Raw genomic sequence first — 27,331 nt, 5'->3', positions numbered from 1 at the left:
CAACTGTCAATTACACATTCCATTTACATTCTTACCAGTCTTATATATACAAGAATACCGCATATCTAGTAACCTCCCGAGACTTCAGGAAGGGATGTGAACGTTCGAGAATATGACATGTTACTAGTTCACGTGACCCCCGCTGTCGTAACAATACTACCCACAGAAGCAGTTCAGCTAATTATAAAATTAATTACTACAGTTGTTTATTATAAATGCTGTAACTTTTACTAATTATTTATCCAATTAAGAGTTACAGTACATCTGTATTGCTTATACATTTTAATTCTATTGTATACACACGCACACGTATATAAATATACGCCACCTAAAAGTAATTTTCTATTTCATTTTATACCTATTCTTTTAAAGCAACTAGAGAGGGAGCTATCAGTTAAAAACAAGATGGTCGCTTCGATATCCTGTAAGTTTTTTCTATTTTTATCGACTAATATGTTTAAGGTATTTCGAAATGATTTTAGTTTATGTTTTTTGTTTAAATTATAATACATTATATCAACCCTAGTCTTATTGCACTGGTACTGGGAATTACATATACCCAAAAACATTCCAGATCTGTCCAATAGTCTCAGAGATTTTATTAAACTTTAAATAATTTAATCTTTAAATTTTAATAAATTCTTGGGGACTCTTGGCCAGAACTTTAATTTAAAGTTACCACCATCACTAGTAGAAGTACCACGGCTCAAACTCCGTGGAACTGCTTGCTGAGTACTGAGTATTTGTTTTGTTTTTAACTGTAAAATTGTTCCGGCGCTAAATCAGCCTTGGCATACCATGCACCTAAACTAAAGTCAGTTTTGTGATGATTAATTTCCGATGTTGATTCAACGTTAGCTGAACACACTGAATGATCCATAGGAGCATTGATATTGAAAAATGCAATATGGCAGTTTCTCTGAATTACTTAGTTCGAAGGATGTGACACCTGTGGTAGAGGACTCACAGTTTACTGTAAATGTGCATGCAACAACTTTTGTTCTTTTAAAATAGAATCTCTGTAAAACTGTTTAAGTAGGAAAACAATTATTTTTTCTTCCATTTCTTCCTCACACTTAATATGAAAATGAATTACATTTGACAAAGAGCAGTTGCTCAAAACATTGCTAAATAAAATAATTTTGGTTTTGTGTTTTTACAGAGATTTTATTTTACTGCATTTATATCCCAGTGTTGTGTGAATTCCAGTTATTCTGAAAACTTTTGCGTAATGTCCATCATATTAAACTATGAACTATGCATTCCAGATTTACAGTTAGTGTTGAACCCTTATTGATGTCATGGCCCCCAGTGGTACAGAGGTATATCTGCAGACTTATACTGCTAGAAATTGGCTTTCGATACCCGTGGTGGGCAGAGCACAGATAGCCTGTTGTGTAGCTTTATGCTTAATTCCAAAAAAGAAACATTGATGTCATAGTTGCTCCAATGCTGATTAGTATTGTTGAATTTGGAATGTGCCCTTTGATCAGTTGTTGTTTTGAGTTGGGTTGAGTCATATGATATATATCAAAAACATTTGTTGTACCTGATCAGGTACTGTGTTGAGTTGATAAATAGGTCTGAAATGGCTCTTTGCATTCATTTACAAGTTACAGAATAACAGCTAATGAATCCAACAGGCATCAGTAGCTGAATGTAAGATATCAGAGCTGTAATGATTACAAAAAATGCTTTACATTTGCCTTTGTTTAAAAATGATCAAAATAGTAAGGGGTGGGATCATTTATCAAGGGTCTGAGAGCCAGCTGAATCAAAAAGTTCCCAGGTATGAAACTATTAAATACCAGTACTAGGGCCAACTACAATAGTGCTATTAATAATTGTTGCAACTCTGGGGCTTTAGCATCTACTTGTAGTCTCGTTTTGTGCTAAAATATTGTTTACTAAACCTGACAGTCAGTACAAGAAAGAAAATTGACAAAGAAACATGATAAGTGGTACAGAAGAGATGTAGGTTTCTGAACTACTTATAGGGTTATTGTCGAATTGCGCCATATTGCTAGTGGGTCCATGGATTCAAATCAAATTAAATTCATGGCAGGAATTTGGATTTAAAAATCTTTTAGGTCTCAGAATTAATTTGTTATAGTGAGTGGTCTATGATAGGTGGGAATTTAATGTGATACTTAAAAATGTGGTGGTAGTCTTAAAGGTGATTGTGTTGTTGTATATTGTGGGTTTTGAGTTTTCTGATTTTCTTGTATCGTCTTCCTATTTTTCTGTGAAATGCTATTGCCTGTGTTTTGATTTGGTTGAGAAGTACTCTCCATTTGTTACACCATTTAACTAATTGATTTAATGCATCTTGGACTCTAGACACAGTGGTGAGCAGATCACGTGATGTGCTCCAGATGGCAAAGTCATTGGCATATTATTATTAATTTATGTACCACCATAAAAACATTGTTATTATCTTATAATGGGCAACTGTTATTTTCTGTCTGCAGTTCTATCAAATTATCTGAACACTACATAGTTCTGTTGCTCAAAATGTATAAACTAGCATGGGAGATGTAGATTAATGCTCTGGACTAGGTCAGGCCTTGACAAATCTTGAGTGCCATGTTGCCATGGCATCTAAAAATTTCATTGTACCACCTAGTATTTTCTCCCATTTTCATCATACATAGAGATGTGCTAAATAGAACTCGATTTCTAGAACATTTCTGGACTCTTATAAGTCGTGTTCTTTGAGTCTGAAATTGAACTTTGTTTCTAGGATTTTGATAGCAGATTCAACAAATTTTGTATTGAACTAATTTTTCGTTTTTCAGCCATCAAGATTATGTGTCAAACACTGAGGCAATTGGGACAAGTTAGATCAAGATGCTATCAACAAGTAACGCTTACTAACATTCTATTCCCATCATTATGGCAAGGAGCTCAGCAATCTTCAAATTTTCATGTAGGATCAGTATGTTGGACAAAACATATTCCAGGAGCCAAAAAGTGGCCTAAGAAAAATGATGAAGTTTTTCCTCCACAAGCCCCTGGAGAAGAAAGAAGGCCAGCAGTAAGTTCAAGTATTGAATACCAGTTCTTTGGTTTTTTAAATGAGAAGATTGCTTTGTTGTTTTTTTCCTAAAATTGTTGCTGAAAAGCACAAACATAACTCATGTTTACATTATTATATATTATCAGTTGCCAGCCTCATATATACACAACTTATTTTTTTTTCTTTTTCCAAATTTTTCTTTTTCAGTTTAATTTCAATTCATGTATGCTTCTTGCTGTAAACAAATGTGAGCCATTAAAATCTCTGTTTTTTTTCACTTAAAGATTTATGGGTTTTTTCCACTGTAATGAAATATATATTTTCAGTGTAGAAATATATATTTGAAATAACTGCTTTTCAACTTTGTAATAATTAATATTTAAAATGGAGATGGTTTTAATGTGCTGTTCTCAACATTTATTGTAATTTTTATTCCTGTATTTTCTGTCAGAAGAAAGGTCTTTAAATAGATGCAAAGTCACTTTTGTTATACGTTTACTGGATCACTGATACCTGTTTAAATCAGCAGGTCTGTTACACTGGATCGTTTATACCTGTTTAAATCAGCAGGTCTGTTACACTGGATGATTTATACCTGTTTAAACCATCAGGTGTGTTATACTGAATTTGTTATACCTGTTTAAACCATCATGTCTGTTACACTGGATTGTTTATACCTTTTTAAATCAGCAGGTCTGTTACACTGGATTTGTTATACCCATTTAAACCAGCAGGTCTGTTACACTGGATTTGTTATACCCGTTTAAACCAGCAGGTCTGTTACACTGGATTTATTATACCTCTTTAAATCAGCAGGTCTGTTACGCTAGATTTGTTATACAGATGTATGGGTATCCTAGAGATCATTAATAACTAACAGAAGAATCTCAAGATTAAAAAACTAAAGTTTATTTACCAAAATAAACTTGAAAAATGTATGTATAGAGAGATCTAATGATTTATAGATATGAACTGGTAAACTATTGTCATTGTGCATTATAAGCATAAGTAAGTCAGATGTGTGAAAAAGTACAAATAGTTTATTATATAGATATAGTAGTAATCTTAGAGAAAGAAAATGTTAATTTATATTTGAAACTGTTGCTACTTGGTGAAATGCCATAATTATAGAATTGAAAAAAACAGAAACGATTGTATGTTTCACAAATATTTCATTTATTTAGACTTTTTTTTTGCCAGTAAAAGCAACATCAGGTAAATTGGAAAGCTTTTCACAGAATGTATAATACACTAAACAATTCTATACACAGAGACAAAATAAAAAATGGTGCTTACCAATTAACATGTCATGACTGCAATAGTTTATATGTAGGTCAGACAGGCCGTCCGATAGAAAGAAGAATTAAAGAACATTCAAGAAGCTGGAAATAGGCAAATTCCAATACAGTACTACCCTCCACTCACAAGATTAGCTATTCTCATTCATATGCAAACTTTTTCTTTACACATGCCACAAGCCTTCTGCTCCTCCCTTTTGGAATCAAGTGATTCCAACGTGTGTCTCATGCATCACATATCCATCAATAGGAACACAGTACACTCAGGTGATGCATGTAACTCCCTCTATGCACCTCTACTGAACTATCACTTATCATTTGGCAGCACTTGTACTCTGACATTTTTCTTTTTTGTCTTGCTTTCAGTTTGATCTATAGTTATTTCTCAAAGTGGTTATAATTTTTTAATATATCCAGTTTTCTTGAGCATTCCATTAATTCTATCTGATTATAGTAGCCTTTATTTAATACATTTGATGTTGTCGACTATTGAATTCTGAAGTCAATGTCACCACTTTAGGTGTCTCAATTTTGACAGGCACTTTATCACAGGCTTCAGGTGCAGGCGACCTGATGGGAGATTTTTCGACATTTACTCACAGGGAGATTGAACATTATATGGGTCAACCTCTATATCCAGACATTGCCCCTATTCCTGTTAAAACGTGCAGGCTGACAAGGACTTTGATCACCTGTTTCCACCTCCTGAATTTGCCGTGCCTTTCCATACCTTTCGTGACGATTCAGGTTGACCTTTCACAGTTTTTCAGATTTTATTTCTCAGGTTTGTGATGTTTTATCCCTCGCTTCTATTTCTTATGACCCATGTCTTTCTTTACTGCATGAACATTTGGGTCTATGCTAAATAATTTGCCTCTCAGTTACATGACAGCATTAGCATGCCTCATCCCCCATAGGTTTTGAATCAGTCTGCCCTCGCTTATCATCATACAGACTGTCCTTATCTCGACCAGCAACTGTTGGGTTCTGTTTTACCCATTTGGGGCTGGCCTTGAATTCCCTGTTAGTTTAACCCATGCCCAATTTATTCACAGGAATACTGAACTTTAGAGGGGTCAACCTCTATTTCCGGACATTGCCCCACTTCCTCTTGAACCTGTGCAGGCTGATGAGGACTTTTATTTCCTGTATTCACCTCCTGAATTTGCTGAACCTTCCCATAACCCTCCTGAGGATTCAGTTCAGGATTCCATGGTTTTTCTGACTTTATTTTTCAGGTATGTGATGTTTTATCCCTTGCTCCTATTTCTTATGTCCCATATCTTTCCTTACTGCATGAACATTCTTCCCAACTGTATTTGGTTTTTCCCCCATCCCTTGACATTCGGGTCTCAGCTGAACAATTTGCCTCTCAGTTACACAACAGCATTAGCATGCCTTGTCCTCCACGGGCTTTGGATTAGTCTGCCCTTGCTTATTATTGTGCAGACTGTCCTTATCTCGACCATGTGCCTTTCTTTCTGTTTTACCTGTTTGGGGGGCAGGCCCTGAATTCCCTATTAGTTTAACCCATGCCCAATTTTCCCACCTACGTTTTACCCTAACGATTCTTTTGAGTATCTTCCACGATTTATCTCCTGCCTGGGGCTTTTTGCAGAAAACCTGAGGGGTTTTCTGGGGACATCCTCTCCCTCCTTACCTCCATGTTGACTCATTTGTCATCTTTAGCTCTGGCTTTAGATACGTGGTTTCTCTGTTGTTGGGACATTCTAGGTTGGGATGCTGTCTTATCAAGGACCTGTTTACCTGCACCTTATCTTTGAGATTTATGTATGTCTCCATTTTTATGGCGTTTCATCTTTGATATGGTCCCAGAGTCCTTGGAATCTCAGGTGGCATCATCCAACAACAGTCTACCCTTCCCCATCTGGTAACCTGTTTGTCTAATTTGGAGCAAAGTGTGGCACCAGTTCCAATTTCCCGTCCTTCTCCTTCCCAACCCTTGCCCATCTCTCTTTCTCGATGTGCCACAGTTCGTCATTTTTCTCGATAATGCACAATATTTTGCCAACAGTTCTGGTGGATTCTGGTCCAGTGGGAACTGGACTTGTGGCCTTTCATCATCAGTGATGTTTGGGTTCTTCAAGTTTTGTCGGAAGGATTCAAGATCTAATTTCTTGTCATATCTCCCTTGTCCCCTTTACCAATTTCATTCCATTCATCTTGGGATCCTGTTGTTTGTCAGTGTCAATCAGAGGCAGTGCAGGACCTCCTCACTCAATAGATTATTGAATCTGTTACCCATCATTCACCAAGGTATTACTTCTGTCTATTTGTTGTTCCTGTCATAGATTTGTACCACCTCAAATGCATCATTCACCTCACACGTTTCACCAAGGAGTCCAATCTCACCCTCCGGTAGGCATTTTCTCCAGGTTTATGGATGACTAAGATAAATGTTGACAATGCTTACCTGCACATTCCTGTCTTAACATGGTCTTGTCCACCATGGCGTGGTGTACCAGTTTTGCGCTCTACCCTTCAGGCTTGCTTCTGCACCTTATGTTTTCTGTCGGGTGGTAAGGGCTTTTGCTCATCATTTTCATGCCCTGGGGCTGCATTTCCATTATTACGTAGACGACTGGCTTCTTCTGTCCCATTCTGACAGGGAGTCAGTCAGTTATACTCGTCAGCTCCTTCAAGTGGCTGCTCAGGTGGGCTGGTTAATCAAATTAATCCTACCCAATACCTTGTATATTTGAGTGTCAACACTCACCTCAGTTGTGCCCAACCTTCTCCTCTCTGACTTCATTCTTTGAAATTGTCATGCCCTCCCTGCTCCCTCACTTTCTGCATGTGAGGTTCTATTGCTTTTGGGGATGTGGTCTTCTATGAAACCCTAGGTCGTGCACACATGCATTTCCTACAGTGGACTCTGCACAAGCAATGGAACCTTGCTCTGGGTCCATTGGATGGTCCTGTTACACTTCCTCCTTCCCTAGCAGATGATCTGATTTGGTGGTTTGACAAGACACACACATTGGGTTAGTCCCACTTCCTCCTCCTCATCCAGATTTACATTTGTTTATGGAACATCCCTTCAGGGCTGGGTGCATGGGTCAATCACCGTGAAGCATTGGGTCATTGTTCTGTAGATGAACAGTCATTCCATATCTATATCCTAGAGCTTTTAGCCCTCTGTCGGGCTTTGGATCATTTCCTCCCTCTAACCAAACATTGTCTATTGATGATTTATTCTGACAATTTGATGGTGGTGGCATATATAAATCACCAAGGTGGCACCCGGTCAAGATCCCTCTGTTTTTGTACATTGGATCTCATTCTATTGGGCCTATGCACACCACATCCATTTAATTGCGTGTCATGTCTAGTGGCAGATTATATTTCATGCCCTGACAAAATTTATTCGACAGAGTGGTCCCTTCATCCTCTCGTTTTTCGGTGGCTTTGCAATCAGTGGGATTTCCTCACATCGATGCATTTACCACCATCCTGAATCACAAGTTACCCTTCTTTTGATCCTTGTACCTCATCCTCAGGTTTTAGTTATTGATGACTTCAGCCAAGATTGGTCACACAAATTCCAATATGTTTAATCTCCTATCTGATTGCTTCAATGGATGGTTTCCCTTATCCATGCCACTCTGTGCTAGGTCCTTCTAATAGCTCCCTATTGGCCAGCTCAATTGTGGTTTCCTTCTTTGCACCAACTCCATTTATTCTCTCCCGTACCACCTCCCTTATTCCCCGACCTTGTTCATCAGCGCCAGTCACCAGTTCTACATCTCGATGTTCATGTCCTCCATCTTTACACTTTGGCAGGGAGATCTTGTTTCTCTGATCATGTAGCTTTCCATTTGGCTCAATCCATACATCCTTCTTCTGTGGAAGCATATCAACGGAAGTGGAAAGTCTTTCACACATGGTCCCATGCTTGGGGATTTCCAGCTGCTCGACCTACTGTGGCTGGTGTCTCCGAGTTTCTCATGTGGCTTTTTGACCAGGGGTCTTTGGTCTCCTTAATTTCAGGTTATCGGGCAGCATTGTTCCTTACTTTCTGTCTTTCCCATTACCATAGAGAGTCTTTGATTTACCCTTCCTTACCATGTTAATCCGTTCCTTCCAGATTCGTCTTCCTCCCCAATGACTTACTCTTCTGGACTGGGATATTTATGTGATCCTCCATTCTCTTACTTTACCTCCATTCGAACCTCTTTCCTTGTGTTCTGTGTTTCACCTTATCCTTAAAGTGTATTTCCTTCTCTTGGCCTGTGGTCATTGATGGTCTGACTAATTTGCCATCAGTGTTACACGCAAACTTTACCACCATATTTATCTTCTCATTTATCTGGATCGTTCCTTCCTCCCAAAAACCTCAGTGGCTTGAGAGGGTACTCCTCCTTTTCCATATTTTCCTTCCCTCTATTTCTCATTTCTACTGTCATCCTGATCTGGAGAAACTTATAAGTCTGGTGCATGCCCTTCATTGTTATGTTGCCCACATGGCTTTCTTCCATGGTTCACATTCCCAACCTTTTACCTCATGGCAGTCTTCTTCATCTAGAGATCTGTCACCTTCTACCCTCACCAATTGGGTTCATCGTCTGATACAGTTGGCTTATTCCTCCTTGTCTCACCAGAATTTGTTCAGAGTAACTTCTCATCAAATCCAACACCTCACCTTTTCTCTCGCTTCTCATCTTCGTCAGCTGTTGGAGGAAATCCTGCAATCAGGCATGTGGACCACCACTAACATCTCTCATTATTTACATCATATTCAGATTCCTCGGGTTTTCGCCTTCCACCTGTGGCTGTTCTTCAAACTTTGGTGTGACTCTAAAACTGGGTAGGTCTCTTTTAATGCTTTATTTTATATCAGGGGCCCATCCTTCATACAGCCCTTACATGAATCCCGCTCTGTACCTGGCCAGGTATTCTTTAACTCTAAATCTGCACTGTACAGCCATGTTGACTCCCTTTTTATCATCCATGGCTTTTTATCATCAGTTCTGGTCATGTGACTTTTTTGTTCAATACTGTATATATATATATATCTGTGTCAGTGTAAACAACTTGTACCTGATGATGACAAAACCTTGTCGAAACATTGTACATTTGTTGTTATGTGAAACTTATATTAAAGTTTTTCTTCATTACTCATTCAAGCCATCTCCAACGAGAATAGCTATTTTTGAGAGGGAAGTACCTTTCAGAAATACATTTTCAATATAGGAAAATTATAACATTCCTTAACTGTTGCATCATGCTTTATGCAAAAGTAAATACCAGTATCTTACATGTCTGTGAAAAATGTAAAAAACTAAGTAACATGGGAATTTTAGAAATGAATAGAAGTATAAAAATTAATCCAGACAAAGTTCTAAACAAACAAATTAAATTAAGCTCCTCCTCACTTCCTTCAGGATGAATTTCAAGGTTCTTTCCAGTTCTTTGCTTAAACACACACACACATACACCTGTTTACAAGCTATTTCAGTCTGAACCTGATGATGTCTTTATTGGTTAAACCATGATCATAATGAAGGAAATACTTGGGAGATGTACAGCTGTTTTATTTCCCTAAGTTCTCTAAATAAGATATTATTTAATTAACTATATATAGATAAATCAGATGGCATGTACAATTATAGTACAAGATTCAAAATTGTATATTTCAGTGTTTTTACACTCACAAAAAGAAACCTATCATTCTCTAAGTATTTGAAGAACTTGTAGCATTCCGCCACAATATAATTCTTCGTATTGTTAGCCGACACTAGGCAGCTGGTACATAATTGAATAGATTTGTTTAACAACAAGTAAAAGCTTGGAATGATCTATTCTTTCATTGGGTGTGTGTCTGTGAGCCAGACTAGTTTCGGAGAATGCTGTTTTACATGATTAGTTTTGGTGTTACATATTCTGTAGATAGCACTGTAGAATTATTTATCAAACTGTTTTACACATAGGAGTAGCGCAGAATGCTGTTTTACATGATTAGTTTTGGCATTACATGTCTTGTAGCTAACACTGTACAGTTATTTATCAAACTGTTTAACTTGTAGGTGTAGCAGAGAATGCTGTTTTACATGATTAGCATTAGTGCTACGTATCCTGTAGATAACATTGTACAATTATTTATCACACTGTTTGACATGTACAGAATGCTGTTTTACAAGATTAGTTTGATGGGATTTGATAGGACTTCAAAACTTAATTTTATATCATTTTCAGCAGGAAGTGTGAAAATTTGACCACAGTAATACATTAGCATTAAGAATTAATGTTTTTAATTACTCCTTTATCCTCTTGTTTTCTTAAAAGGCAGTGCTTGAAACTGCTATAAAATATTACAGATAATTAATTATGTTCCATGAAAACAACTTAAAATAGTTTGTTATTAAAATTATATCTGGAAATGATTTTTAGGTATCATAATTTTCCTATCATTTTATGAGTTATTAAGTTGTTTTGATATAATCAAGCTAGAGTTTTATGTTCAGGCATTAAGCAAACAGTATGAAGAAATCAATGTATTGATTAATTGCCTTTTTTTTTTTTTACAGTTTGTTTGTCATTATCGAAATCAGATAAAATATTCCCCTGATAAAATGTGGTATGTGGCAACAATGGTGAGTATCTCAGTTTAAGTACATTGATATCCTTTTTTATTTTTCATTAAAATTAAAGAATGAAAAGTAATTCTGTGCTATTTACTGCTGCAAAGACTTACTCAATACATTCATTTCCTAGGCTTTTTACTGCATTGTGCTCTAGTGCCTGTGGTATATCTCATTAAATGTATGAATTTTACCATAAATTCACTTATTCTCATTCAGTGCTGCCCTCTATATGCAAAAAAATTGCTCATGCCACAGGTCTTGCAACTTCCACCCATTTGGAATTGACTAATTCCAGTACATCTTGCATCAGTGCATCATGCGACAACACTCTACCAATAAGAGCACGACACACTCTCTTTACGCATGTGACTCCCTCTATTCAATTCTACCGAATTATTGCTTCTGATTTGGCAATTCTTGTGTCAAGACGTTTTTTGTTTTTGGTGCTGTTCATATGAATCGCATTCGTGAGTTTTATTAATTTAATTTCCGAAGTGAACTTTCTTCATTAATTGTTTTTTATACTATGTGGAATAATTTTTTAGTTCACTTAATTTCCCAGTCTTTTTTTTTCTCTCACTCTCGATTTTTTTTACATCAAACAAATTTTTTTTATTTATATTTCAACTATGAATTTTGAGGTTAATGTTACCATTTTGTGTATCATACCTCCCACTAGCATTATTTCACATGCTGCAGTTGGGGGAGACCCATCATTGGATTTATCTGTGATTATCTGCTGAGAAACTGATCGTTATATGGGTCAACCTTCTTCTTTTAAACTTGTCCCACTTTCTCCTGAACATGCCAAGCCTGTTCAGGCTGACGAGGATTTTGATAGCCTTTTTCCCCCACCGAATTTTGCCGTGTCTTCCTATGTCCCACTTTTGGAATCAGCTATGCCTAATAGACATTATTTCTCAGGTATGTGATGTTTTGTTTATTTCTTAAAATTTGTCCATCCCTGCCGTGCTTTGCATTAAATAAATCAGTATGGTCTGCTTTTCAAAATAGGGTTTCATGGTCATTTATTGCGCTGTCTTGGGTATTGTCATTTCTCTGGGCTTTCCACCATACTTTCTTTCCCTTTTCTTGTAGTGGAGTTTGAGAGTCCTTACCAATTTCAAGCTGCTGAGGTGGTGGACCGTCGAGGCATCCTCTTGTGATCATGTGATAATTAAATACAAATATGTATGTAAATGATTATAAATCCATTCAATTGAGAGTAGGGTTGTGGTGTTCTGCTGGTGTAAATGACAAGGTATCCTCCACTATGTAACATGGGAGTGAGCTGTCAAAATTGCAGTTCACCCCTTTGATTGGGATCCCTCATCTTACCCTATTGTGGATATCAGTTTCCAGCAGCTTGGTTTTGGATTTGTAGTTGAACCAATCAACATAAGTCCTCACACATGTATTACAGATGTCTCTATTCCCTTGTTCTCTTGTTACTCCATCCTTGTAGTGGGTCACAGTGGAAGTACTTCCAGATTACTATGGTTCTTCCCCTTTCACTATCCCTCAATGATTATTGTTCCATGGATGTTGCTGCACTTGGGACAATTCCTGTCATTATATATTTGAGTGAGATGGTTTATATTACACAGACATCTTTTCTTTGCTGGATGTCGGGTTCCCGGATCGATCATTCAATTTCTCCTATTTTTATAAAATAATAACATGTGCCAGTTCATGAACCTGGGGGTATGAGATTCCCTCTGGTCTTATGAACTTGAAGTGAAGATGGTATGATTCTCTTTCCTACCCCTATCAGTTGGCTGGGTTTTTGATTGTAGTTGACTCGCCATCAGTATGATCCTCTTTCCTACCCTCACTTATATGTCGGTACCCGGTGGCTAGGTTTTGGATTGTAGTTGACCTACCAATAATATGATACTCATCCTACCCCCATGTGGATGTTGGTTCCATGCGTCATGAGCTTTGGATGCATTTGATTTGACATGTACAGTCAGTCATACCCTAGCCACTCTACACCTAGAGGTGCATCTTTTAACTTTACCAACTTTTTTGTTTTCTGGGATTGAGTGTCATTACTTTAATAAATTACATATGGTTTGGATCACCCATGTGCCATAGTTCTCTCTCATTTGGATGTGCTCCTCCATTTTTCTGCCCATATATGCGACATCTTTCCATAGGTTCAGAAGTGGTGTGGTCTGACACATATGATCTTCAACTTTGAAGATCTCCTTTTGGGGAGTGTCCTTTGGACACTTTTGAAGAATGCTTCTTTCTTTCCCTCACACTAGTCCCTCCACCTATTCAATGTGAGATTGTAGATACTTATGTGAGAAGAGGTGATGTATGGTATTGGAAGTTATAATTTTCCTGTACTGATAAATGTACTTCTGATTTTTCCCGAGTGTGATTACAGTTTTTGACTGTGCTTTGTTTCCTTTTAAGTCAAAGTTTAATCTCACAAGTTTTTTAATTTTGCATTTGTGTTCAGTTGTTTCTGATGGTTTCTACAATTTTGCATTTAACTAAACTCTTGATTTCAAATTGTATGTTTTTAATATGAATTTGAGAATTAATGTGGTGGAATGATATTCCTGCCATAGTTGACAACGCATGTGGCATGACTTCCCAGAACACAGGATTGACTTTATCTGCTGAGGAAATTCAAGCCTTGGTTAACAGGGAGTTAGGGTGTTACATTCAGCTGGCGATTTCTTCTTCTTCTCATCCACATGACCACATTTCTTAGGAAGTCTACCATCATGAGGAAGAAAAATTTGGACTATTTTTATAGCACCCTCCTTTTTTAATCTGTCACCTGTTCAGGACATTTTACCTTCCACTCCCTTCCTACAACTTGTAAATCAGGTATGTCATGTTTTAGGTGTTTCCCCTATACCCTATGATTCCTTCCCTGCTTTATTGGGTGAAAGTCCACCTTCTGATTATTGTTTTTCCTCCTCTCGCCATTCATGTTCTTTCTCAGAGATTTTCTAACCAACTACAGTCAGCCATACTTCATATTGTTGAATCAATATGCCTTGGCTTATCATTGTGCCTCAGATCTCTTTTTGGATTTTCAATGTTTAGATCCTCTCCTTCCTCTGTGGGGCTTGAATCCTAGGGATTCAGTCCACTTTAATCATAAGCAATTTTCTAGGATTTGCCTTTCCCTGATTTCAGATTTACACTACCATTCCTCCCTCCAATTAAAGTCTGAGGCCTTTCATCAATCTCCTGATGTCTTTTCAGAAGAGCTCATGACTCTCCTTTGGGCCACCATGGCTCATTTATTGGCCTCTGCCCTTTCCCTCAATACCTGGCTGCTTTGCTGTTGAGACTTTTTAGGGAAGAATTCTTTACTGAAAGGTGTTTGTCTCCCCCTTTTCTCCCTATAATATCTCACAGAGGCCCTTTTTCCACATAATTCTGTCTTTGGGGTAATTCAGATTCCATAGAATCACAGATTGATGTAGCTAGGTTGCATTCCTCCTTTTCCTCCCTAGCCACACGTTTGTCTCGTCCTCCTCTTATCTCTCAGGATTCACCTATGCTGGTTCCTTCCTTTCCTCCTTCCTCACTCCATCCTTTACCTTCCTCAAGGCATTCCCATCCTTATCCTTGTTTTACCCAAGCTCATTTGGACGGATACAAGCTTTATCAATGACATGTCAGAGGTTCCCTGCTCAATGGGAGCCAGATTGCTCCACTTCTCAACCATGTGTTGGCACTTCACAACAGATCTGTAACTTCTACAGGTTCTGTCGGAAGGTTTCTTCTTTCTGTTCCAGTCCCCATACCCCATTCTCTTTCCTCCTCCTTCTTGGGATCTTTCCTCTCTCATTTTTCTTTCCAAGGCTATTCAAGACCTCTTACACAAGAAAGCTATCGAGCAGGTGGTTCCCACTCATCCAGGTTTTTATTCCCATCTCTTTATGGCCTCCAAATAGATTTGTCCTGGCTGAATTCCTTTCTGGAGTCTCCTTGCTTCACCATGAAGTCCTATTTCTCACTTTGGTGGTTGTTTTCCCTGAGACTCTGGGTGACCAAATTTGACATAACAGATGGCTATTTTCACACTTCCATTGTTCCAGAGTCTCATTGTTTTCTTCGGTTCCTCCATGAGGGTCGAGTGTTCCAGTTCAGGGCACTGCTCTTCGGTCTCTCTTCAGCTCCATATGTGTTTTGTTGATTTGTTCACTCATTTGCTCATCACCTTCACTCACTCATCATTATATGGATCATGACTCCTGCTTGCCTAGCACCATTCACAATCAGTGAATCACATATTTCCTTCTACAGGAAGCAGCACGGGTGAGTTTTCTGATCAAATTGGAGAAGTCTGTTCTTACCCCCACTCCGTATCTGGTTCATTTTGAGGTTTTCTTCAATTAACACCTCAGTTGGGCCTGGCCTTTTTCTCTTCATCTTGGGATAAGGAATGGGCAGTCACAAAGGTCCTTACCTCTCCTTCTTTCATGACTTGAGAGGTTCTATTTCTTTTGGGGATGTGGGCTTTCTTGTAAGCTCTCATTCCCATGGGTCAGGTTCATATATGTTCACTTCAGTGGACACTTCTTGATCAGTAGAACTTCTCTCTGGATTCCTTGGACCATCCTGTTACTCTTCCTTCTGTGATCAGGGCAGACCTAGCTTGGTAGCTCAACAGGGATCAGATCATGGTGTGAGTTTCCATTCTCCCCTCATCCAAAATCAGTCTGTAGAGCAGTCTGCACTCCACATCAATATTCTTGAGCTTTTGGCAATCCTTTGGCCTTTGACCCATTTCCTGCCACTCCTGCAGGACCAGGTGGTTATGGTCCACTCCAACAATTCCATTGCAGTCAACTGCATCACCAAGCAAGGTGGAACTAAATCTAGATCTCTGTTTTTTCAGACTCTTGATCCTCTTCTTTTCTGGGCCTATGATCACAATATGGTGGTATTAGCTTGCCATGTTATTGGAGCCATGAATCTGGTTGCTGATCATTTATCTCATCCCAAATAGGTTCTCCCCAGAGAGTGGTCCCTTCATCCACAGGTTTTTCAGTGGGTGTGTTCTCAACTGGGAACACTGCTTATTGATGCCTTTGCCACACACTAGAACACGAAACTTTCTTCATTTCGATCTCCCATTCCATACCTATTAGCTCTGAGTGTAGATGCATTCATTCAGGATTGGACCACTCTTTGTCTCGTCCTGCTGGTTGCTTCATATTGGTTTGCACAGTTTTGGTTCCCTCTACTTTGGCCTTTACTTGTGCAATGTCCCCTGCCCTTACCTCTGTTTTAATCTCTATTCCATCAACCTTGATTGGATGTAGTTCATCCCAATGTCACCGGACTCTGTCTTCACGCCTAGCTTTCATCCGGTCCCTCTCCTCAGCTCAGGGACTTACTCCTCGTATAGCGTCTTTCCTTTCCCAAACCATCAGACCTTCTTCCTTGTCTGTCTACCAATGACATTTGTTTTCCTTCCAATCTTGGTCTCTTTGGTGTGGCTTCTGTCCCTCCCATCCTTCTGTTCTTCAGCTTTCCCAATTCATCACTTGGTTGTGTGACTAGGGCTTTTCCATTTCGACTGTGTTCAGTTATCAAGTGGCCCTATCAAACACCTTCCATTTTTCATGGTTCTGTAACGTTTTGTCCTCCTCTATTACTTCTCTGCTTTTCCTTCCATTTTGTTCATCCTCCACATCCCTTTGTTGTACTGCATTGGGATCTTAATATAGTCTTTTATGTCCTTTCTCATTCTCTCTCTATAAACCAATTGCTACGTGTTCCTTGTACCATCTATCCCTTAAGACCTATTTCCTTCTTCTCCTTGCCTGTTGATGCCATTGTTCCAAGATTTATGTCATTAAATGTTTCTCACACCCTTTACCATTCATCTTGTGGGATCCTCTACCATGACCGGTTTTTCCTGTTTAATACATATATGTCCTGGGAAGGTGGTGTGTCTTTCTCACCCAATTCCTTACCTTCTATTACCCGCCTGTACTCCTGTTCCAATCAAGATATGCGTCTTTGTCCGGTGTGATCCTTGAGGTATTAAGCGACTTGAACTGCCTCCTTTCGAGGTTCATATTCCACCCTATTTATTCCTTAGGACCCTTCTGTTCCTTGCAATCTTTCTCCAGTAACTCTCACTGGTTGGGTTTGTCAACTCACCAGGATGGTGTATTTGGACTTGTCCATGGAACATCACCATCTCCACAATGTCTCTTAACATCAAATTCATCACATTACCATGTCTTACTATGTGGACAACTCCTAATACCTTCATCGCTCATTATCTGCACAATCTGGCTGTTGTTTCCTCTGGTGGATATTATCTTCCTCCCGTGGTGATTCTGCACACGTCCATTTGACTTTAACTGGAGTAAGTCTGCTCATTTCTTTTTTTTTTATGTTTTTTTTTCAACTTCCCTAAGTTGCTTTATGGATCCCACCTAGTGGTGAGTGTTGCATGGTCAGGTATGCTTTGTCTCAAACCCACTCTAAATGCAGTAACTATCTAATGCTCACAGTTGAAATGGGGTGTTTCTGATATACCATGGGCACTTTTCTGGTGATGTATGTGTATATCTATGTATTATAATTATATCTTTAGTGAATTGTTACTTATAGACTTCATGAGTAAAGCAGCAGGAGATTTCTGTCCATCCCTGTTGACTCCTTGATTCCTTAATTGGGTTTGGTCTGCTTTTCAAAATAGGTAAACACGGTCATCTATTGCACCGTCTCCTGTACCACCGCCTTCTTCCCCTTTTTTTTCTTTAAGTGAAACATGGAAATCCTTACCACTCACAGTTACCAATTGCTGGGATGATAGACCATGGAAGCTTTTTCCTGAGTGTTACTGTAATTATGTTTTTTTATCCACTCAGGAGAAGAGGGTGAAGCTGGTTCCCTACTGTTGTATTTCCTTTTAATTCTTTCTTGCTTCTGTGGTTTGGTTTGAGAGACTTCGTCTGTGTTCTGATCCTACAGTTGGGCTAATGCTGCTTGTCCTCCTCATAACTCTAGATATAGGATTTCACTACCCTGCATTTATGGTTATGATTTTGCCGATAATAATGGTTACAGCTTTCCCTGTTTTTATGGTCGAATCGAGGCAATGGCAAGACCATTTAATGCCAGGTTTGGTTTGTCGTACATCTTGCTCCCATGGTGGTTTTGGGAGTTTGTCTGGTTAAGACCGTTTGCTCACTTTTTTTTTGTAATTCTGGCTGCTTGACGTATGGCACTTTGTTTACGTATGATTGGGGTGTCAATAACACAGTCCACATGCCCTAGCTACCTATTGTTATTACATTTTTTTTTTATCTCTTTAGATGTTGATACAGCTTGCACCTTCTTAATGCTCTTACAGTTGTGCAAACATTACCTTTTCTGCCCATTTTATGTTAATTTTCTAATTTCTGGGCAAAGAGCATACCTGTTCCAGAAGTAGTGTAGTGCCCCACAGGTCTGCTTCATTTTCATCTCCGAGCACACCCATTCATCGTGGGCGGTAACTTTCTGCTTAGTTTGTTCTTTGTGTGCCTACACCGGACCTCCACCTTTGCAATGTGGAAGTAAGTCTGTTTCGGAAGTTAACATTTTCTTACACTGAAATGTGTTTTCAATAGGTGCTTACCTTCCCTCACACACTTCTTCCCCACCAAAACTGGTGTTTTTATTCTAGTACCTGCCAGTTCTTGAAAGTAAGGATTGAGTGGGAATAGTGGGAGGAGCTTGTTGCAGCATTATAGGTGGTGCAATACTATTGGTGGAGAGTTGTCACATGACATGTACAGGTTCAGAACTGGCACGAAACTGGTGGGGTATAAAGACTGGTGTGCTGATTACTAAAATTATTTTGGCAATGATTAGAGGACAGTCAACGATCCAGATAGCCTTTGTATGAGAGCAGGTAAGTACCTATCAGAAATACATTTTCAGTGTAAGAAAATCTTAACATCTATCATGAAATCATTAACAATCTGTTTTTGTGGATTTGAAAATATTTAGCAAAAACTGTAATGTTATAACAAAATTACAAAAAAATGTTCTACACTAGGAATAAATACTGTAGCCTCAGTGAAGGGATTAAACTAATATACATAATTTGAACATTGGTTAGCTTATCATTATATTATTGTAATTAAGCAGGGTGTGTATTCAACTGAATAAACATTTTTTATATTTGTTAATTTTATATAATGATTTATTTTTACTGAAAAGCAAGTTGTAGACTAAATGTTTCCATATTCATACCAGTTGTTTAAGCTCTCTTTATATAGTTTCTTGACAATTTTTTCATTTATACCACATAAAAATCAGTAATTAAAATCTACAACAAAGTAAACCATTTTTCCTTGTTTCTTAAAACATATCCTTCTCAAATTTTAAAGTTATGAACTCAAACGACTATCACATATAAAGACAAGATCTTGTTTGCAAAAGCTACATTATATATAGAAAACAAAGTTTCATTCAGTAGTTTATTTGAAAACCAATAAAACGAACCAAACAAAAGGTGCATTGATCGATGCATCTAATCTGATAGAGTTAAAAAAATCATTTAAACTGATTAGAAATTAATAAACCCTATAACCCGAGCACTTCTTATTTTAAAATTAAAATAGTATGATATTACTCATGTATTAATCAAATCTTTCTGAATGGAAGTTTCTTGTGTTGTTTTTCAGATCAGAGGAATGTCAGTTGAAGAGGCTATTAAACAGCTGTCATTTGTTTCCAAAAAGGGAGCTCAAATAGTTAAAGAGGTGAGAACAACATTAGAAAGAGGATGAATTAATTGTATAATTATATTTACATGAAGTGTATTTTAGTCTTTTCCCATTGAGACTGTTGTCAGTTGACCTACTCTGGGATCAGAAATACTAGCTTACTGGATTTTCAGTTTTTCTGATGAGTATAGTTACTTGAAGAAAAAAAAAATTAATAGTAGTAACAAACAATTTGGGGTATTAAAGTAAGTAATTTGGTGTGTATGAAAATCATAAACCCAATTCTGGGAGTGTAACAACTTAGATAAAATATAAGAATTATAGTTCACCAACGTAGTCTACTTCACACTGAAATATTTCTTATTCAAGTAATTGTTTAGACCACTGCTATGTCTGCTGTAGTCTAGGCAGCCAGATGAGCCCTGGTATTGGGTGAAAGGCTTAGTTAGCACTGGATATAACAGATATACCATGGTTGATATATTATTACATTCATCAACTTTTATTTCAATTTCTGTATACATTCCATTCTGCCTTGAGTTCTGGTCAAGATCGGTTACTCAAAATGCCAGATTCTTCTTTTTGCTCCACTTCACCTGCTGAACCATGGTTTCCCTTATTAGGTTAACTTTCCCATGGGGAGCCAGTCTTAGTGGAATCATCTTCTACAACATTCCCATGGGGAGCCAGTCTTAGCGGAATCATCTTCTACAACAATCCCATGGGGAGCCAGTCTTAGTGGAATCATCATCTACAACGATCTTGAACGTTCATTTTTCACAATAAAGTATGACTTCATGGCTAGTTATTGTTCAATCCTTTGTTACAGAAGGATTTTCTTTGACTGTGACTCTAGTGTTAGCTCATTCTTGCAGATGCTCTTCTCTGACTATTTATCAGTGTTGTTAGCCCATTCTTTAATTATATGTCATGTTTATCTTCAATTCCTTAGCAACTTGCTTATTTTTTTGTGTTTCATAACCGTGACTTATTAACTTCTTCCACAGTTGGCTACAGAGCTGCCTTATTTACTGCCTTTAGATGTCAAAGAAGCCAATAGTTCCTTTTATCTCCATTATTCAAATACTTCTTTCGAGCCTTTCCTCTTCTACAACTCGGGATTTCGAACCATTGATCAAAATGGCTGGAATGGCATTTTTTGATTTGTTTCTCTATTGCAACTTGTTGCTTGATCATATTTGTTTTTGTTACTGACATTGGGTGAACTACGTTCTGATATTTCTGCTTTATTTTTTCCTGATTCTGTCTTCCTACCCCCATATTTGGGCTGCAAGAGAAGGTTACTACTGTTTTTAACTGGTTTTGTTACCTAACCTGACTAATTTAGATTTATTTTTTTTTTCAGAAGAATGCCTTTTCTGTCCTGTCAGGGCTATTTGTTATTTTGTATATACTAAATATTTTGGAGGATCCTAGAAAAGGTTGTTTATACTTTAATGAATCATGCTCTTCAGATATTGCTATGGCTACTTTAACAGATTGACTTGTGCAATTGATATTTCTTGTTTACTAGAATGTTCCAGTACATCTTAAAAGTGAATTTTGGGTTACATTTTGCCAATATTCACCATTATGGAATGTCTTTGTCATCCTGAGTACAGTGGATATTCTGTAAGCCTGAATGTGGATGAATTAATTCTAGTTATAGTATATTGCCCCTGGTTGTGATTCTTTAATCCAAATGCAATTGCTAGCAGGTGAATTATTCTCTGCTTTCTGCATAAGTAAAACTTGGCTTCACACCTCTGTTATGGATGGTAACCCAGATATTCCTATAAGGCCCAACACTCATTTTAAGAATTATAGAGATGTATAGGGCTGTGGATTCATTTGATTCAAAGAATAGTAATAATAATAAATAAACACAATTTCCTTATAATATGAGACTCCATGTTTGAATGGATTTGTTCAGTTGGGACACTCTCATCTTACATATACTTCTGTGATTGTCCTAGACAAAATACAACTTTTTGCACTTGTACTTTATTATAGGGTGATGCCCTCAGGTGTCTAACGATGCCTTTATGTGCAAGTACTTGCATAGCACTCAAGACTTCAGAGACCAGTGGGCTATTATTCACATGTCTTGTAGCACCAATCAGGATGAGGAACAACCTACTGCTTTATGTTATCTTTATTAGTCTGCCCATCAGTGGCTCTGCAGTATGTTTGAGGTTCGGGATATGGTATCATACCTCCACTCACACATATAGCTATTCAATCTCCTGAATGTGATCACCTACATTCAGTAGAGAGTAGGGTGGCGGTGTTATGCTGGTGTAGATGGCATTGATTCTCAAATCAAATACGTTGTACCTCCGTGTGGTGGATCCCAGAGATTGATGATGTGCCCAGCTTCTGTGCGGTTCATTCAGAGGGTGAAGCTGCATATATTTACAAAGGCAATCCACTTCCGTGCAGTGGGACCCAGAGGTTGGCATTGCTCTCAAGCTTCTGTGTGGTACTATCAGTAGGACGATGTTGCTTTTGACTAGATCCGTCACACTGCAGTTCACCTCTCCAATTTGGATACTTCATCCTACCATCACCTGGATGTCAGTTCCCAGTGTGTGGTTTTGGATTAGAGCTGGACCAATCAACCTAAATCCTCATTTGTGTTGGTCGTGATTCCTCATCCTACCTCAGTCTTGGGTTTTGCCGCATGTTCTCCACCTCTGGGTGGTGGGTCCCGGGGTTTGATGATGTGCTCCTGCTTCTTTGCAATCCTATCTGGAGGGTGAGGTTGAACATATGTTACGTAAGCAAACCACTTCCGTGTAATGGATCCTGGAGGTTAAAGCTGCACTCCAGCTTCTGTGAAGTCCTATTAGAAGAGTGATGTTGCACATCTTTTCAACATGCATTCTACCTCCGTGAGGTAGGTCCAGGAGGTTGATATTGTGTGTACGTGTGCCCTAGCTTTTGTGTGGTTCTATTCAGAGGATGATGTTACCCGGGACAAATTTTGTCCCTTTCGCATTCCACCTCTGGGGGTTCATTACCTGAGGCTGATGTTGGTGCTGAGTGGAACCAGGCTGAATGGTTTTGGATTTGAAGAGAACCACCACATTGACACATGCCTTCCTATTATCGTTCAGATGTTGAGTTCCCAGATAATTGGTTGTGGGTGTGTGCACATGTGCCTTGTTTTGTAGATGTGTATGAAAATTGTCTCCTTCTATCCTACTCAACTTGAGGTGAAGACGATGTGGACTTTCCTCCTACCACAGGTCAGATGATGTATACTCAATTCTACCTGATTTTGGACTGGAGTTGACTGGCCAAATATGGTCTGATGTGCCCTAGCCGTTCTACACTATGGGACACACCCATTTTAGCTTTCTCCACCTTCCTGTCTATGGGTTGGAATCATTCATTCATTCTTATCCAGAATGGAGATTCTGGTAATTTGTGAGATTTCGGTTTGCACCTGCTTAGTTTTCTTTCCTTTTTTGGATGTTTTCCTTCCAGTTTCTGTCTGTGTATGCTACACCTATTACCACACAGAGTGAAGAGTATACCTGGTGCAGAAGTGGTGCGGTCTCCCACATGTGTTCCTCTTCCAATGCGAGTTCACACCTCATGGGTGTTCTTTGGACACTTTCGAAGGATGTTTATCTATATCCCTCACACTGGTCCCTCTACCTAATCAAACTGGGATTCTAGCTATACATGTAAGCGTAGATAAGATACTGTATCAGAAGTTATAATTTTCCTACACTTAAAATTTATTTTTGACATGTACTCACACTTCCCACCACTCCTCCCTTCTTCAAACTGGTGCTTGTTTTCTGCCTAATTTCGAGGTGATGGTTAGGTAGAATCAAATAGAGGTAGCCACATGCATCAGGAAGCTGTGTTGCACTCCTATTAATGGAGGATTGTTGCATGATGAAGATGAAGTTACATGTGAAGATGCAGTGAACCACATTGATCATGGAGTAGGTGGGAGTTTCAAGGCTTGTGGTATGCAAAAAACTTTTTGCATATAGAGGGCAGCACTGAACGAGAATAGCTATATGTGTTAAAGGGGTGAGTACGTATCGGAAATAAATTTTCAGTGTAGGAAAATTATAACTTTTATACTGCTAAGAACTGGGTTTTGATACTCACTGTGGGGATAGCACAGATAACCCATTGTGTAGCTTTGTGCTTAACAGCAAAACAAAACAAACTACAATTGAATCTCACTATAACAAAACTAAGGAACCCAGCAAAATAATTCATTATAGCAGGAGTTCATTATAACTGATTGGCCACTAGAGGGCACTTTCATAAAAAACAAATGTGGCTTCCATAATTAAAATGCAATGTTATTTTTTCTCACACATCCTGCAAAAATACATGTAACACAAAAATTAAGCTTCATTCTTTTTATTTTCAACTAAAGAGGATTATTTACATCATCAATGCATTGAGACAGAATTATGTCAATGTACTTGAAAAGGTAAAATCTTACATAATAACGTCCATAATCTTGGTTTGACAGCAACCTGAACACAGCATAGAAAACATCATGTCTTCAATCTGCGACATTTATATAAAAATGGTTGTTTGAACACTTTCACAAGACTGGAGGTAACTGTGTAGCTTTACTAAGCAATCCACGGTTAGTGACATTGAAGACACTTCTTCAGCAATGATAGAGAATAATGGAGCATCTTCATCTGGCTTATCGTTTTGTTGTTCCAGTATGGAAGTAATAATGTCATCATCAGATGGCGACTCGCAGACTTCAGTTTCATCATCTACACCCACAAAGTCCAAAAATGATATCTCAGGTAACTCGAGGCATCAAGACAGGCTTTCCCAGAGATAGCCGACATCTTCATTGGGAATCTCATTAGAATTTTAATGGGATTATCGTTTTCAACACTGACATCAACCTATACTTCCATACTGAGACTATTGGTATTTTACGCATGGGCAATTGATGCTTTATGGAAGCAGTTGACAATGGTCGACTTGGTAACTTTCTGCCACGATGAATGTAGCATAACTATTGTGTCTTTGATGTTGATTGTTGGTAGATTTTCTTCAGAATTGAGAGACACCAGCATTTTTTGTAAAAGCTCTTGAAATTGTTTGGGTGTGGTATTCGGTGGGAGAAACTTGAGTTTTATTAACTTTAGGTTGTCTATGGCTGTGTGAGCTGGGTAATTGTCGACAAAAATGAGGACTTTTTCTGACATTCGAATTTCTTCTCTTCTTGTTGTATCCAATCACTGAATAAATTGCTATCCATCCATACTTTTCTGTTAATTGACAGGTAGAGAGTTCACATTCTTGAAACACAGAGGCTTCTTTGATCTCCCTATGATGAGTGGTGTTAGCTTTTCCAATCCATCCATATTTGCACACAGCATCACCGTGATTATTTCTTTGCTTTTATTTTCCTCATGAACAGACTTCATTTTTAAATGTAAAAGTTTTATCAGGCATCAAATGAAAAAATAATCCAATTTAATCAGCTTTAAACATATCTCTTGGGGAATAGCCATCGACTAGCGCTGGTAATGATGTTGACACCCAGTCATCAACCATATCATTGCTGACAGCAGCAGCATCACCACACACCGATTTAAAGGTGATGTTGTGTCGAGACTTGAATCTTTCCAGCCCACCTTTGCTGGCTCTGAAGTTTGGTTTATTCAAATTTTGTCCCAGTTCTCTAGCTTTTACTTGAAGAATGAGCCCGCTGATCGGAATATTCATCAAATGTGTGTTGGTAATCCATTTTAACAATACTTGCTCAACATTGTTCACTGCTGAGAACTGGAAACATTTGTGATGGGGCTCAATTTTGTTGTTTTCATACATTTTCAAAACATCAGACTTTTTCTTCCAAATTGTAGACAGTATACTGGGCTTCACATTGAATTTTCTAACATTAAGAACTTCAGTTACATCTATGTTGACACCATGAGAACAACTCAACAAGGAATGGCTTATTATATTTCAGTGGTAAATACGTTGTAGAAATTCATTTTAATTTCAAAATATAAAATTGTAACTGTTGTGTACACTCCTGTTATTCCACAAACATTTAGTAAAGTGTTTTTACTCTGGTATGAAAATGTTAGATGTTAACGTCTCTTAATGGTACACATGCCACTGTACTGACAAAATCAATTCTGACTTCTTATCAAAGCAAGCTACCTACATGGATGAGAACTAAAAATTAATCGAGTAAAGATTAGAATGCATTGTTTGATCAGTTTGCAACCCTTGCTGTTATCAAAATGTTTGACTGTAATTTCAATTGTATCTCATGAGGTTCTGCCAGATTAGGATATTTATCTTAGGTCTAGATTCATATATTAAGCTTCGTAACACTTGAAAGTGTTGAAAACCTTAGTAAATTACTGGTTACTTTACAGTGGTTAGTACAGAAAATGCTTATAATGTAAACTTGTATCATTTTATTACAAGGCTTAATATTAGGTTAAGAAAGCTGGATAGTTATGAGAATACAAAACAAAACATCATTCAAAACTATAAACAGAACTAATCTAGTATGAAGCTGTTTAAAAGAATAAGAAAAAAAAAAGCAATAAATAAATGTTGAAAACATTTTAGCAGAAAGAGAAATAATTTTTACAATCCAACTTACCAATTCTTTAATAACAAAAAATTGAGATAATAGTTCTAACTGAAGTTTCGTTTTGTTTCAGTATGAACAGAGACAAAGTAGTAGCTCATATAGTATAAATTTATGTTAAACTACTAGTAGATTTTTTATGTTCTTCTTTCATTCTTCAGGTTTTGAAAGAAGCTCAAGAGCTTGCTGTGAAAGAACATAATGTTGAATATAAATCTAATTTATGGGTTGGTGAGTTGAAAATTGTTTTTCAACTAAATATAATTGTATGGTTTTTTAGCTGATTTGTGAATCCTCAACAAACCTATACATGTATATATTATTAGGATGTCTGATTATAATGTGAAGACTTAAATAAAACAAAGTTAAGTTAGCATTTTATTTGCATCTTTTGCTTTAGTCTAACTAGGGTTAGTTATCATAGTTTGTGATTTAAGTCTCACATTTTTTGTATAGTCTAAAAATTGTCACTTTCCACCAACAGTCAGTCACTTTGTGAAGTCACTCATTTCAACAGATTCTAATGATTGTCAGACTTTCCACCAGCAGTTATTTACTTTGTGAAGTCACTCATTTCTACAATATTTTAACTATTGTCACACTTTCCATCACTAGTCAGTCACTTTGTGAAGTCACTCATTTCAACAGATTCTAATGATTGTCAGACTTTCCACCAGCAGTTATTTACTTTGTGAAGTCACTCATTTCTACAATATTTTAACTATTGTCACACTTTCCATCACTAGTCAGTCACTTTGTGAAGTCACTAATTTCAGCAGATTCTAATGATTGTTACACTTTCCACCAGCACTTATTCACTTTGTGAAGTCACTCATTTCTATAATATTTTAACTATTGTCACACTTTCCATCAGCAGTTATTCACTTTGTGAAGTCACTCATTTCAGCAGATTCTAATGATTGTCACACTTTCCATCAGTAGTTATTCACTTTGTGAAGTCACTCATTTCTACAATATTTTAACTATTGTCACACTTTCCATCACTAGTCAGTCACTTTGTGAAGTCACTCATTTCTACAATATTTTAACTATTGTCACACTTTCCATCA

General features: G+C 37.7%; 1 protein-coding gene across 1 annotated transcript; it reads left to right on the top strand.

The window, feature by feature from the left end:
• Window positions 1–379: 379 nt before the first annotated feature.
• On the top strand, window positions 380–26,527 carry LOC106473909 (39S ribosomal protein L22, mitochondrial-like; the record flags this gene model as incomplete). Its single annotated transcript, XM_013934599.2, has 5 exons — window positions 380–424; window positions 2,799–3,037; window positions 10,866–10,931; window positions 19,598–19,675; window positions 26,423–26,527. Coding segments are annotated over exons 1-5 (507 nt in total), but the record flags the coding sequence as incomplete, so codon positions are not given.
• Window positions 26,528–27,331: the final 804 nt, after the last annotated feature.

Source organism: Limulus polyphemus, unplaced genomic scaffold (assembly GCF_000517525.1).
Source record: "Limulus polyphemus unplaced genomic scaffold, Limulus_polyphemus-2.1.2 Scaffold6617, whole genome shotgun sequence".
Lineage (NCBI taxonomy): Eukaryota > Metazoa > Arthropoda > Merostomata > Xiphosura > Limulidae > Limulus > Limulus polyphemus.
The sequence above is the reverse complement of the archived record's forward strand: the minus strand, read 5'-3'. Positions and strand labels throughout refer to the sequence as shown.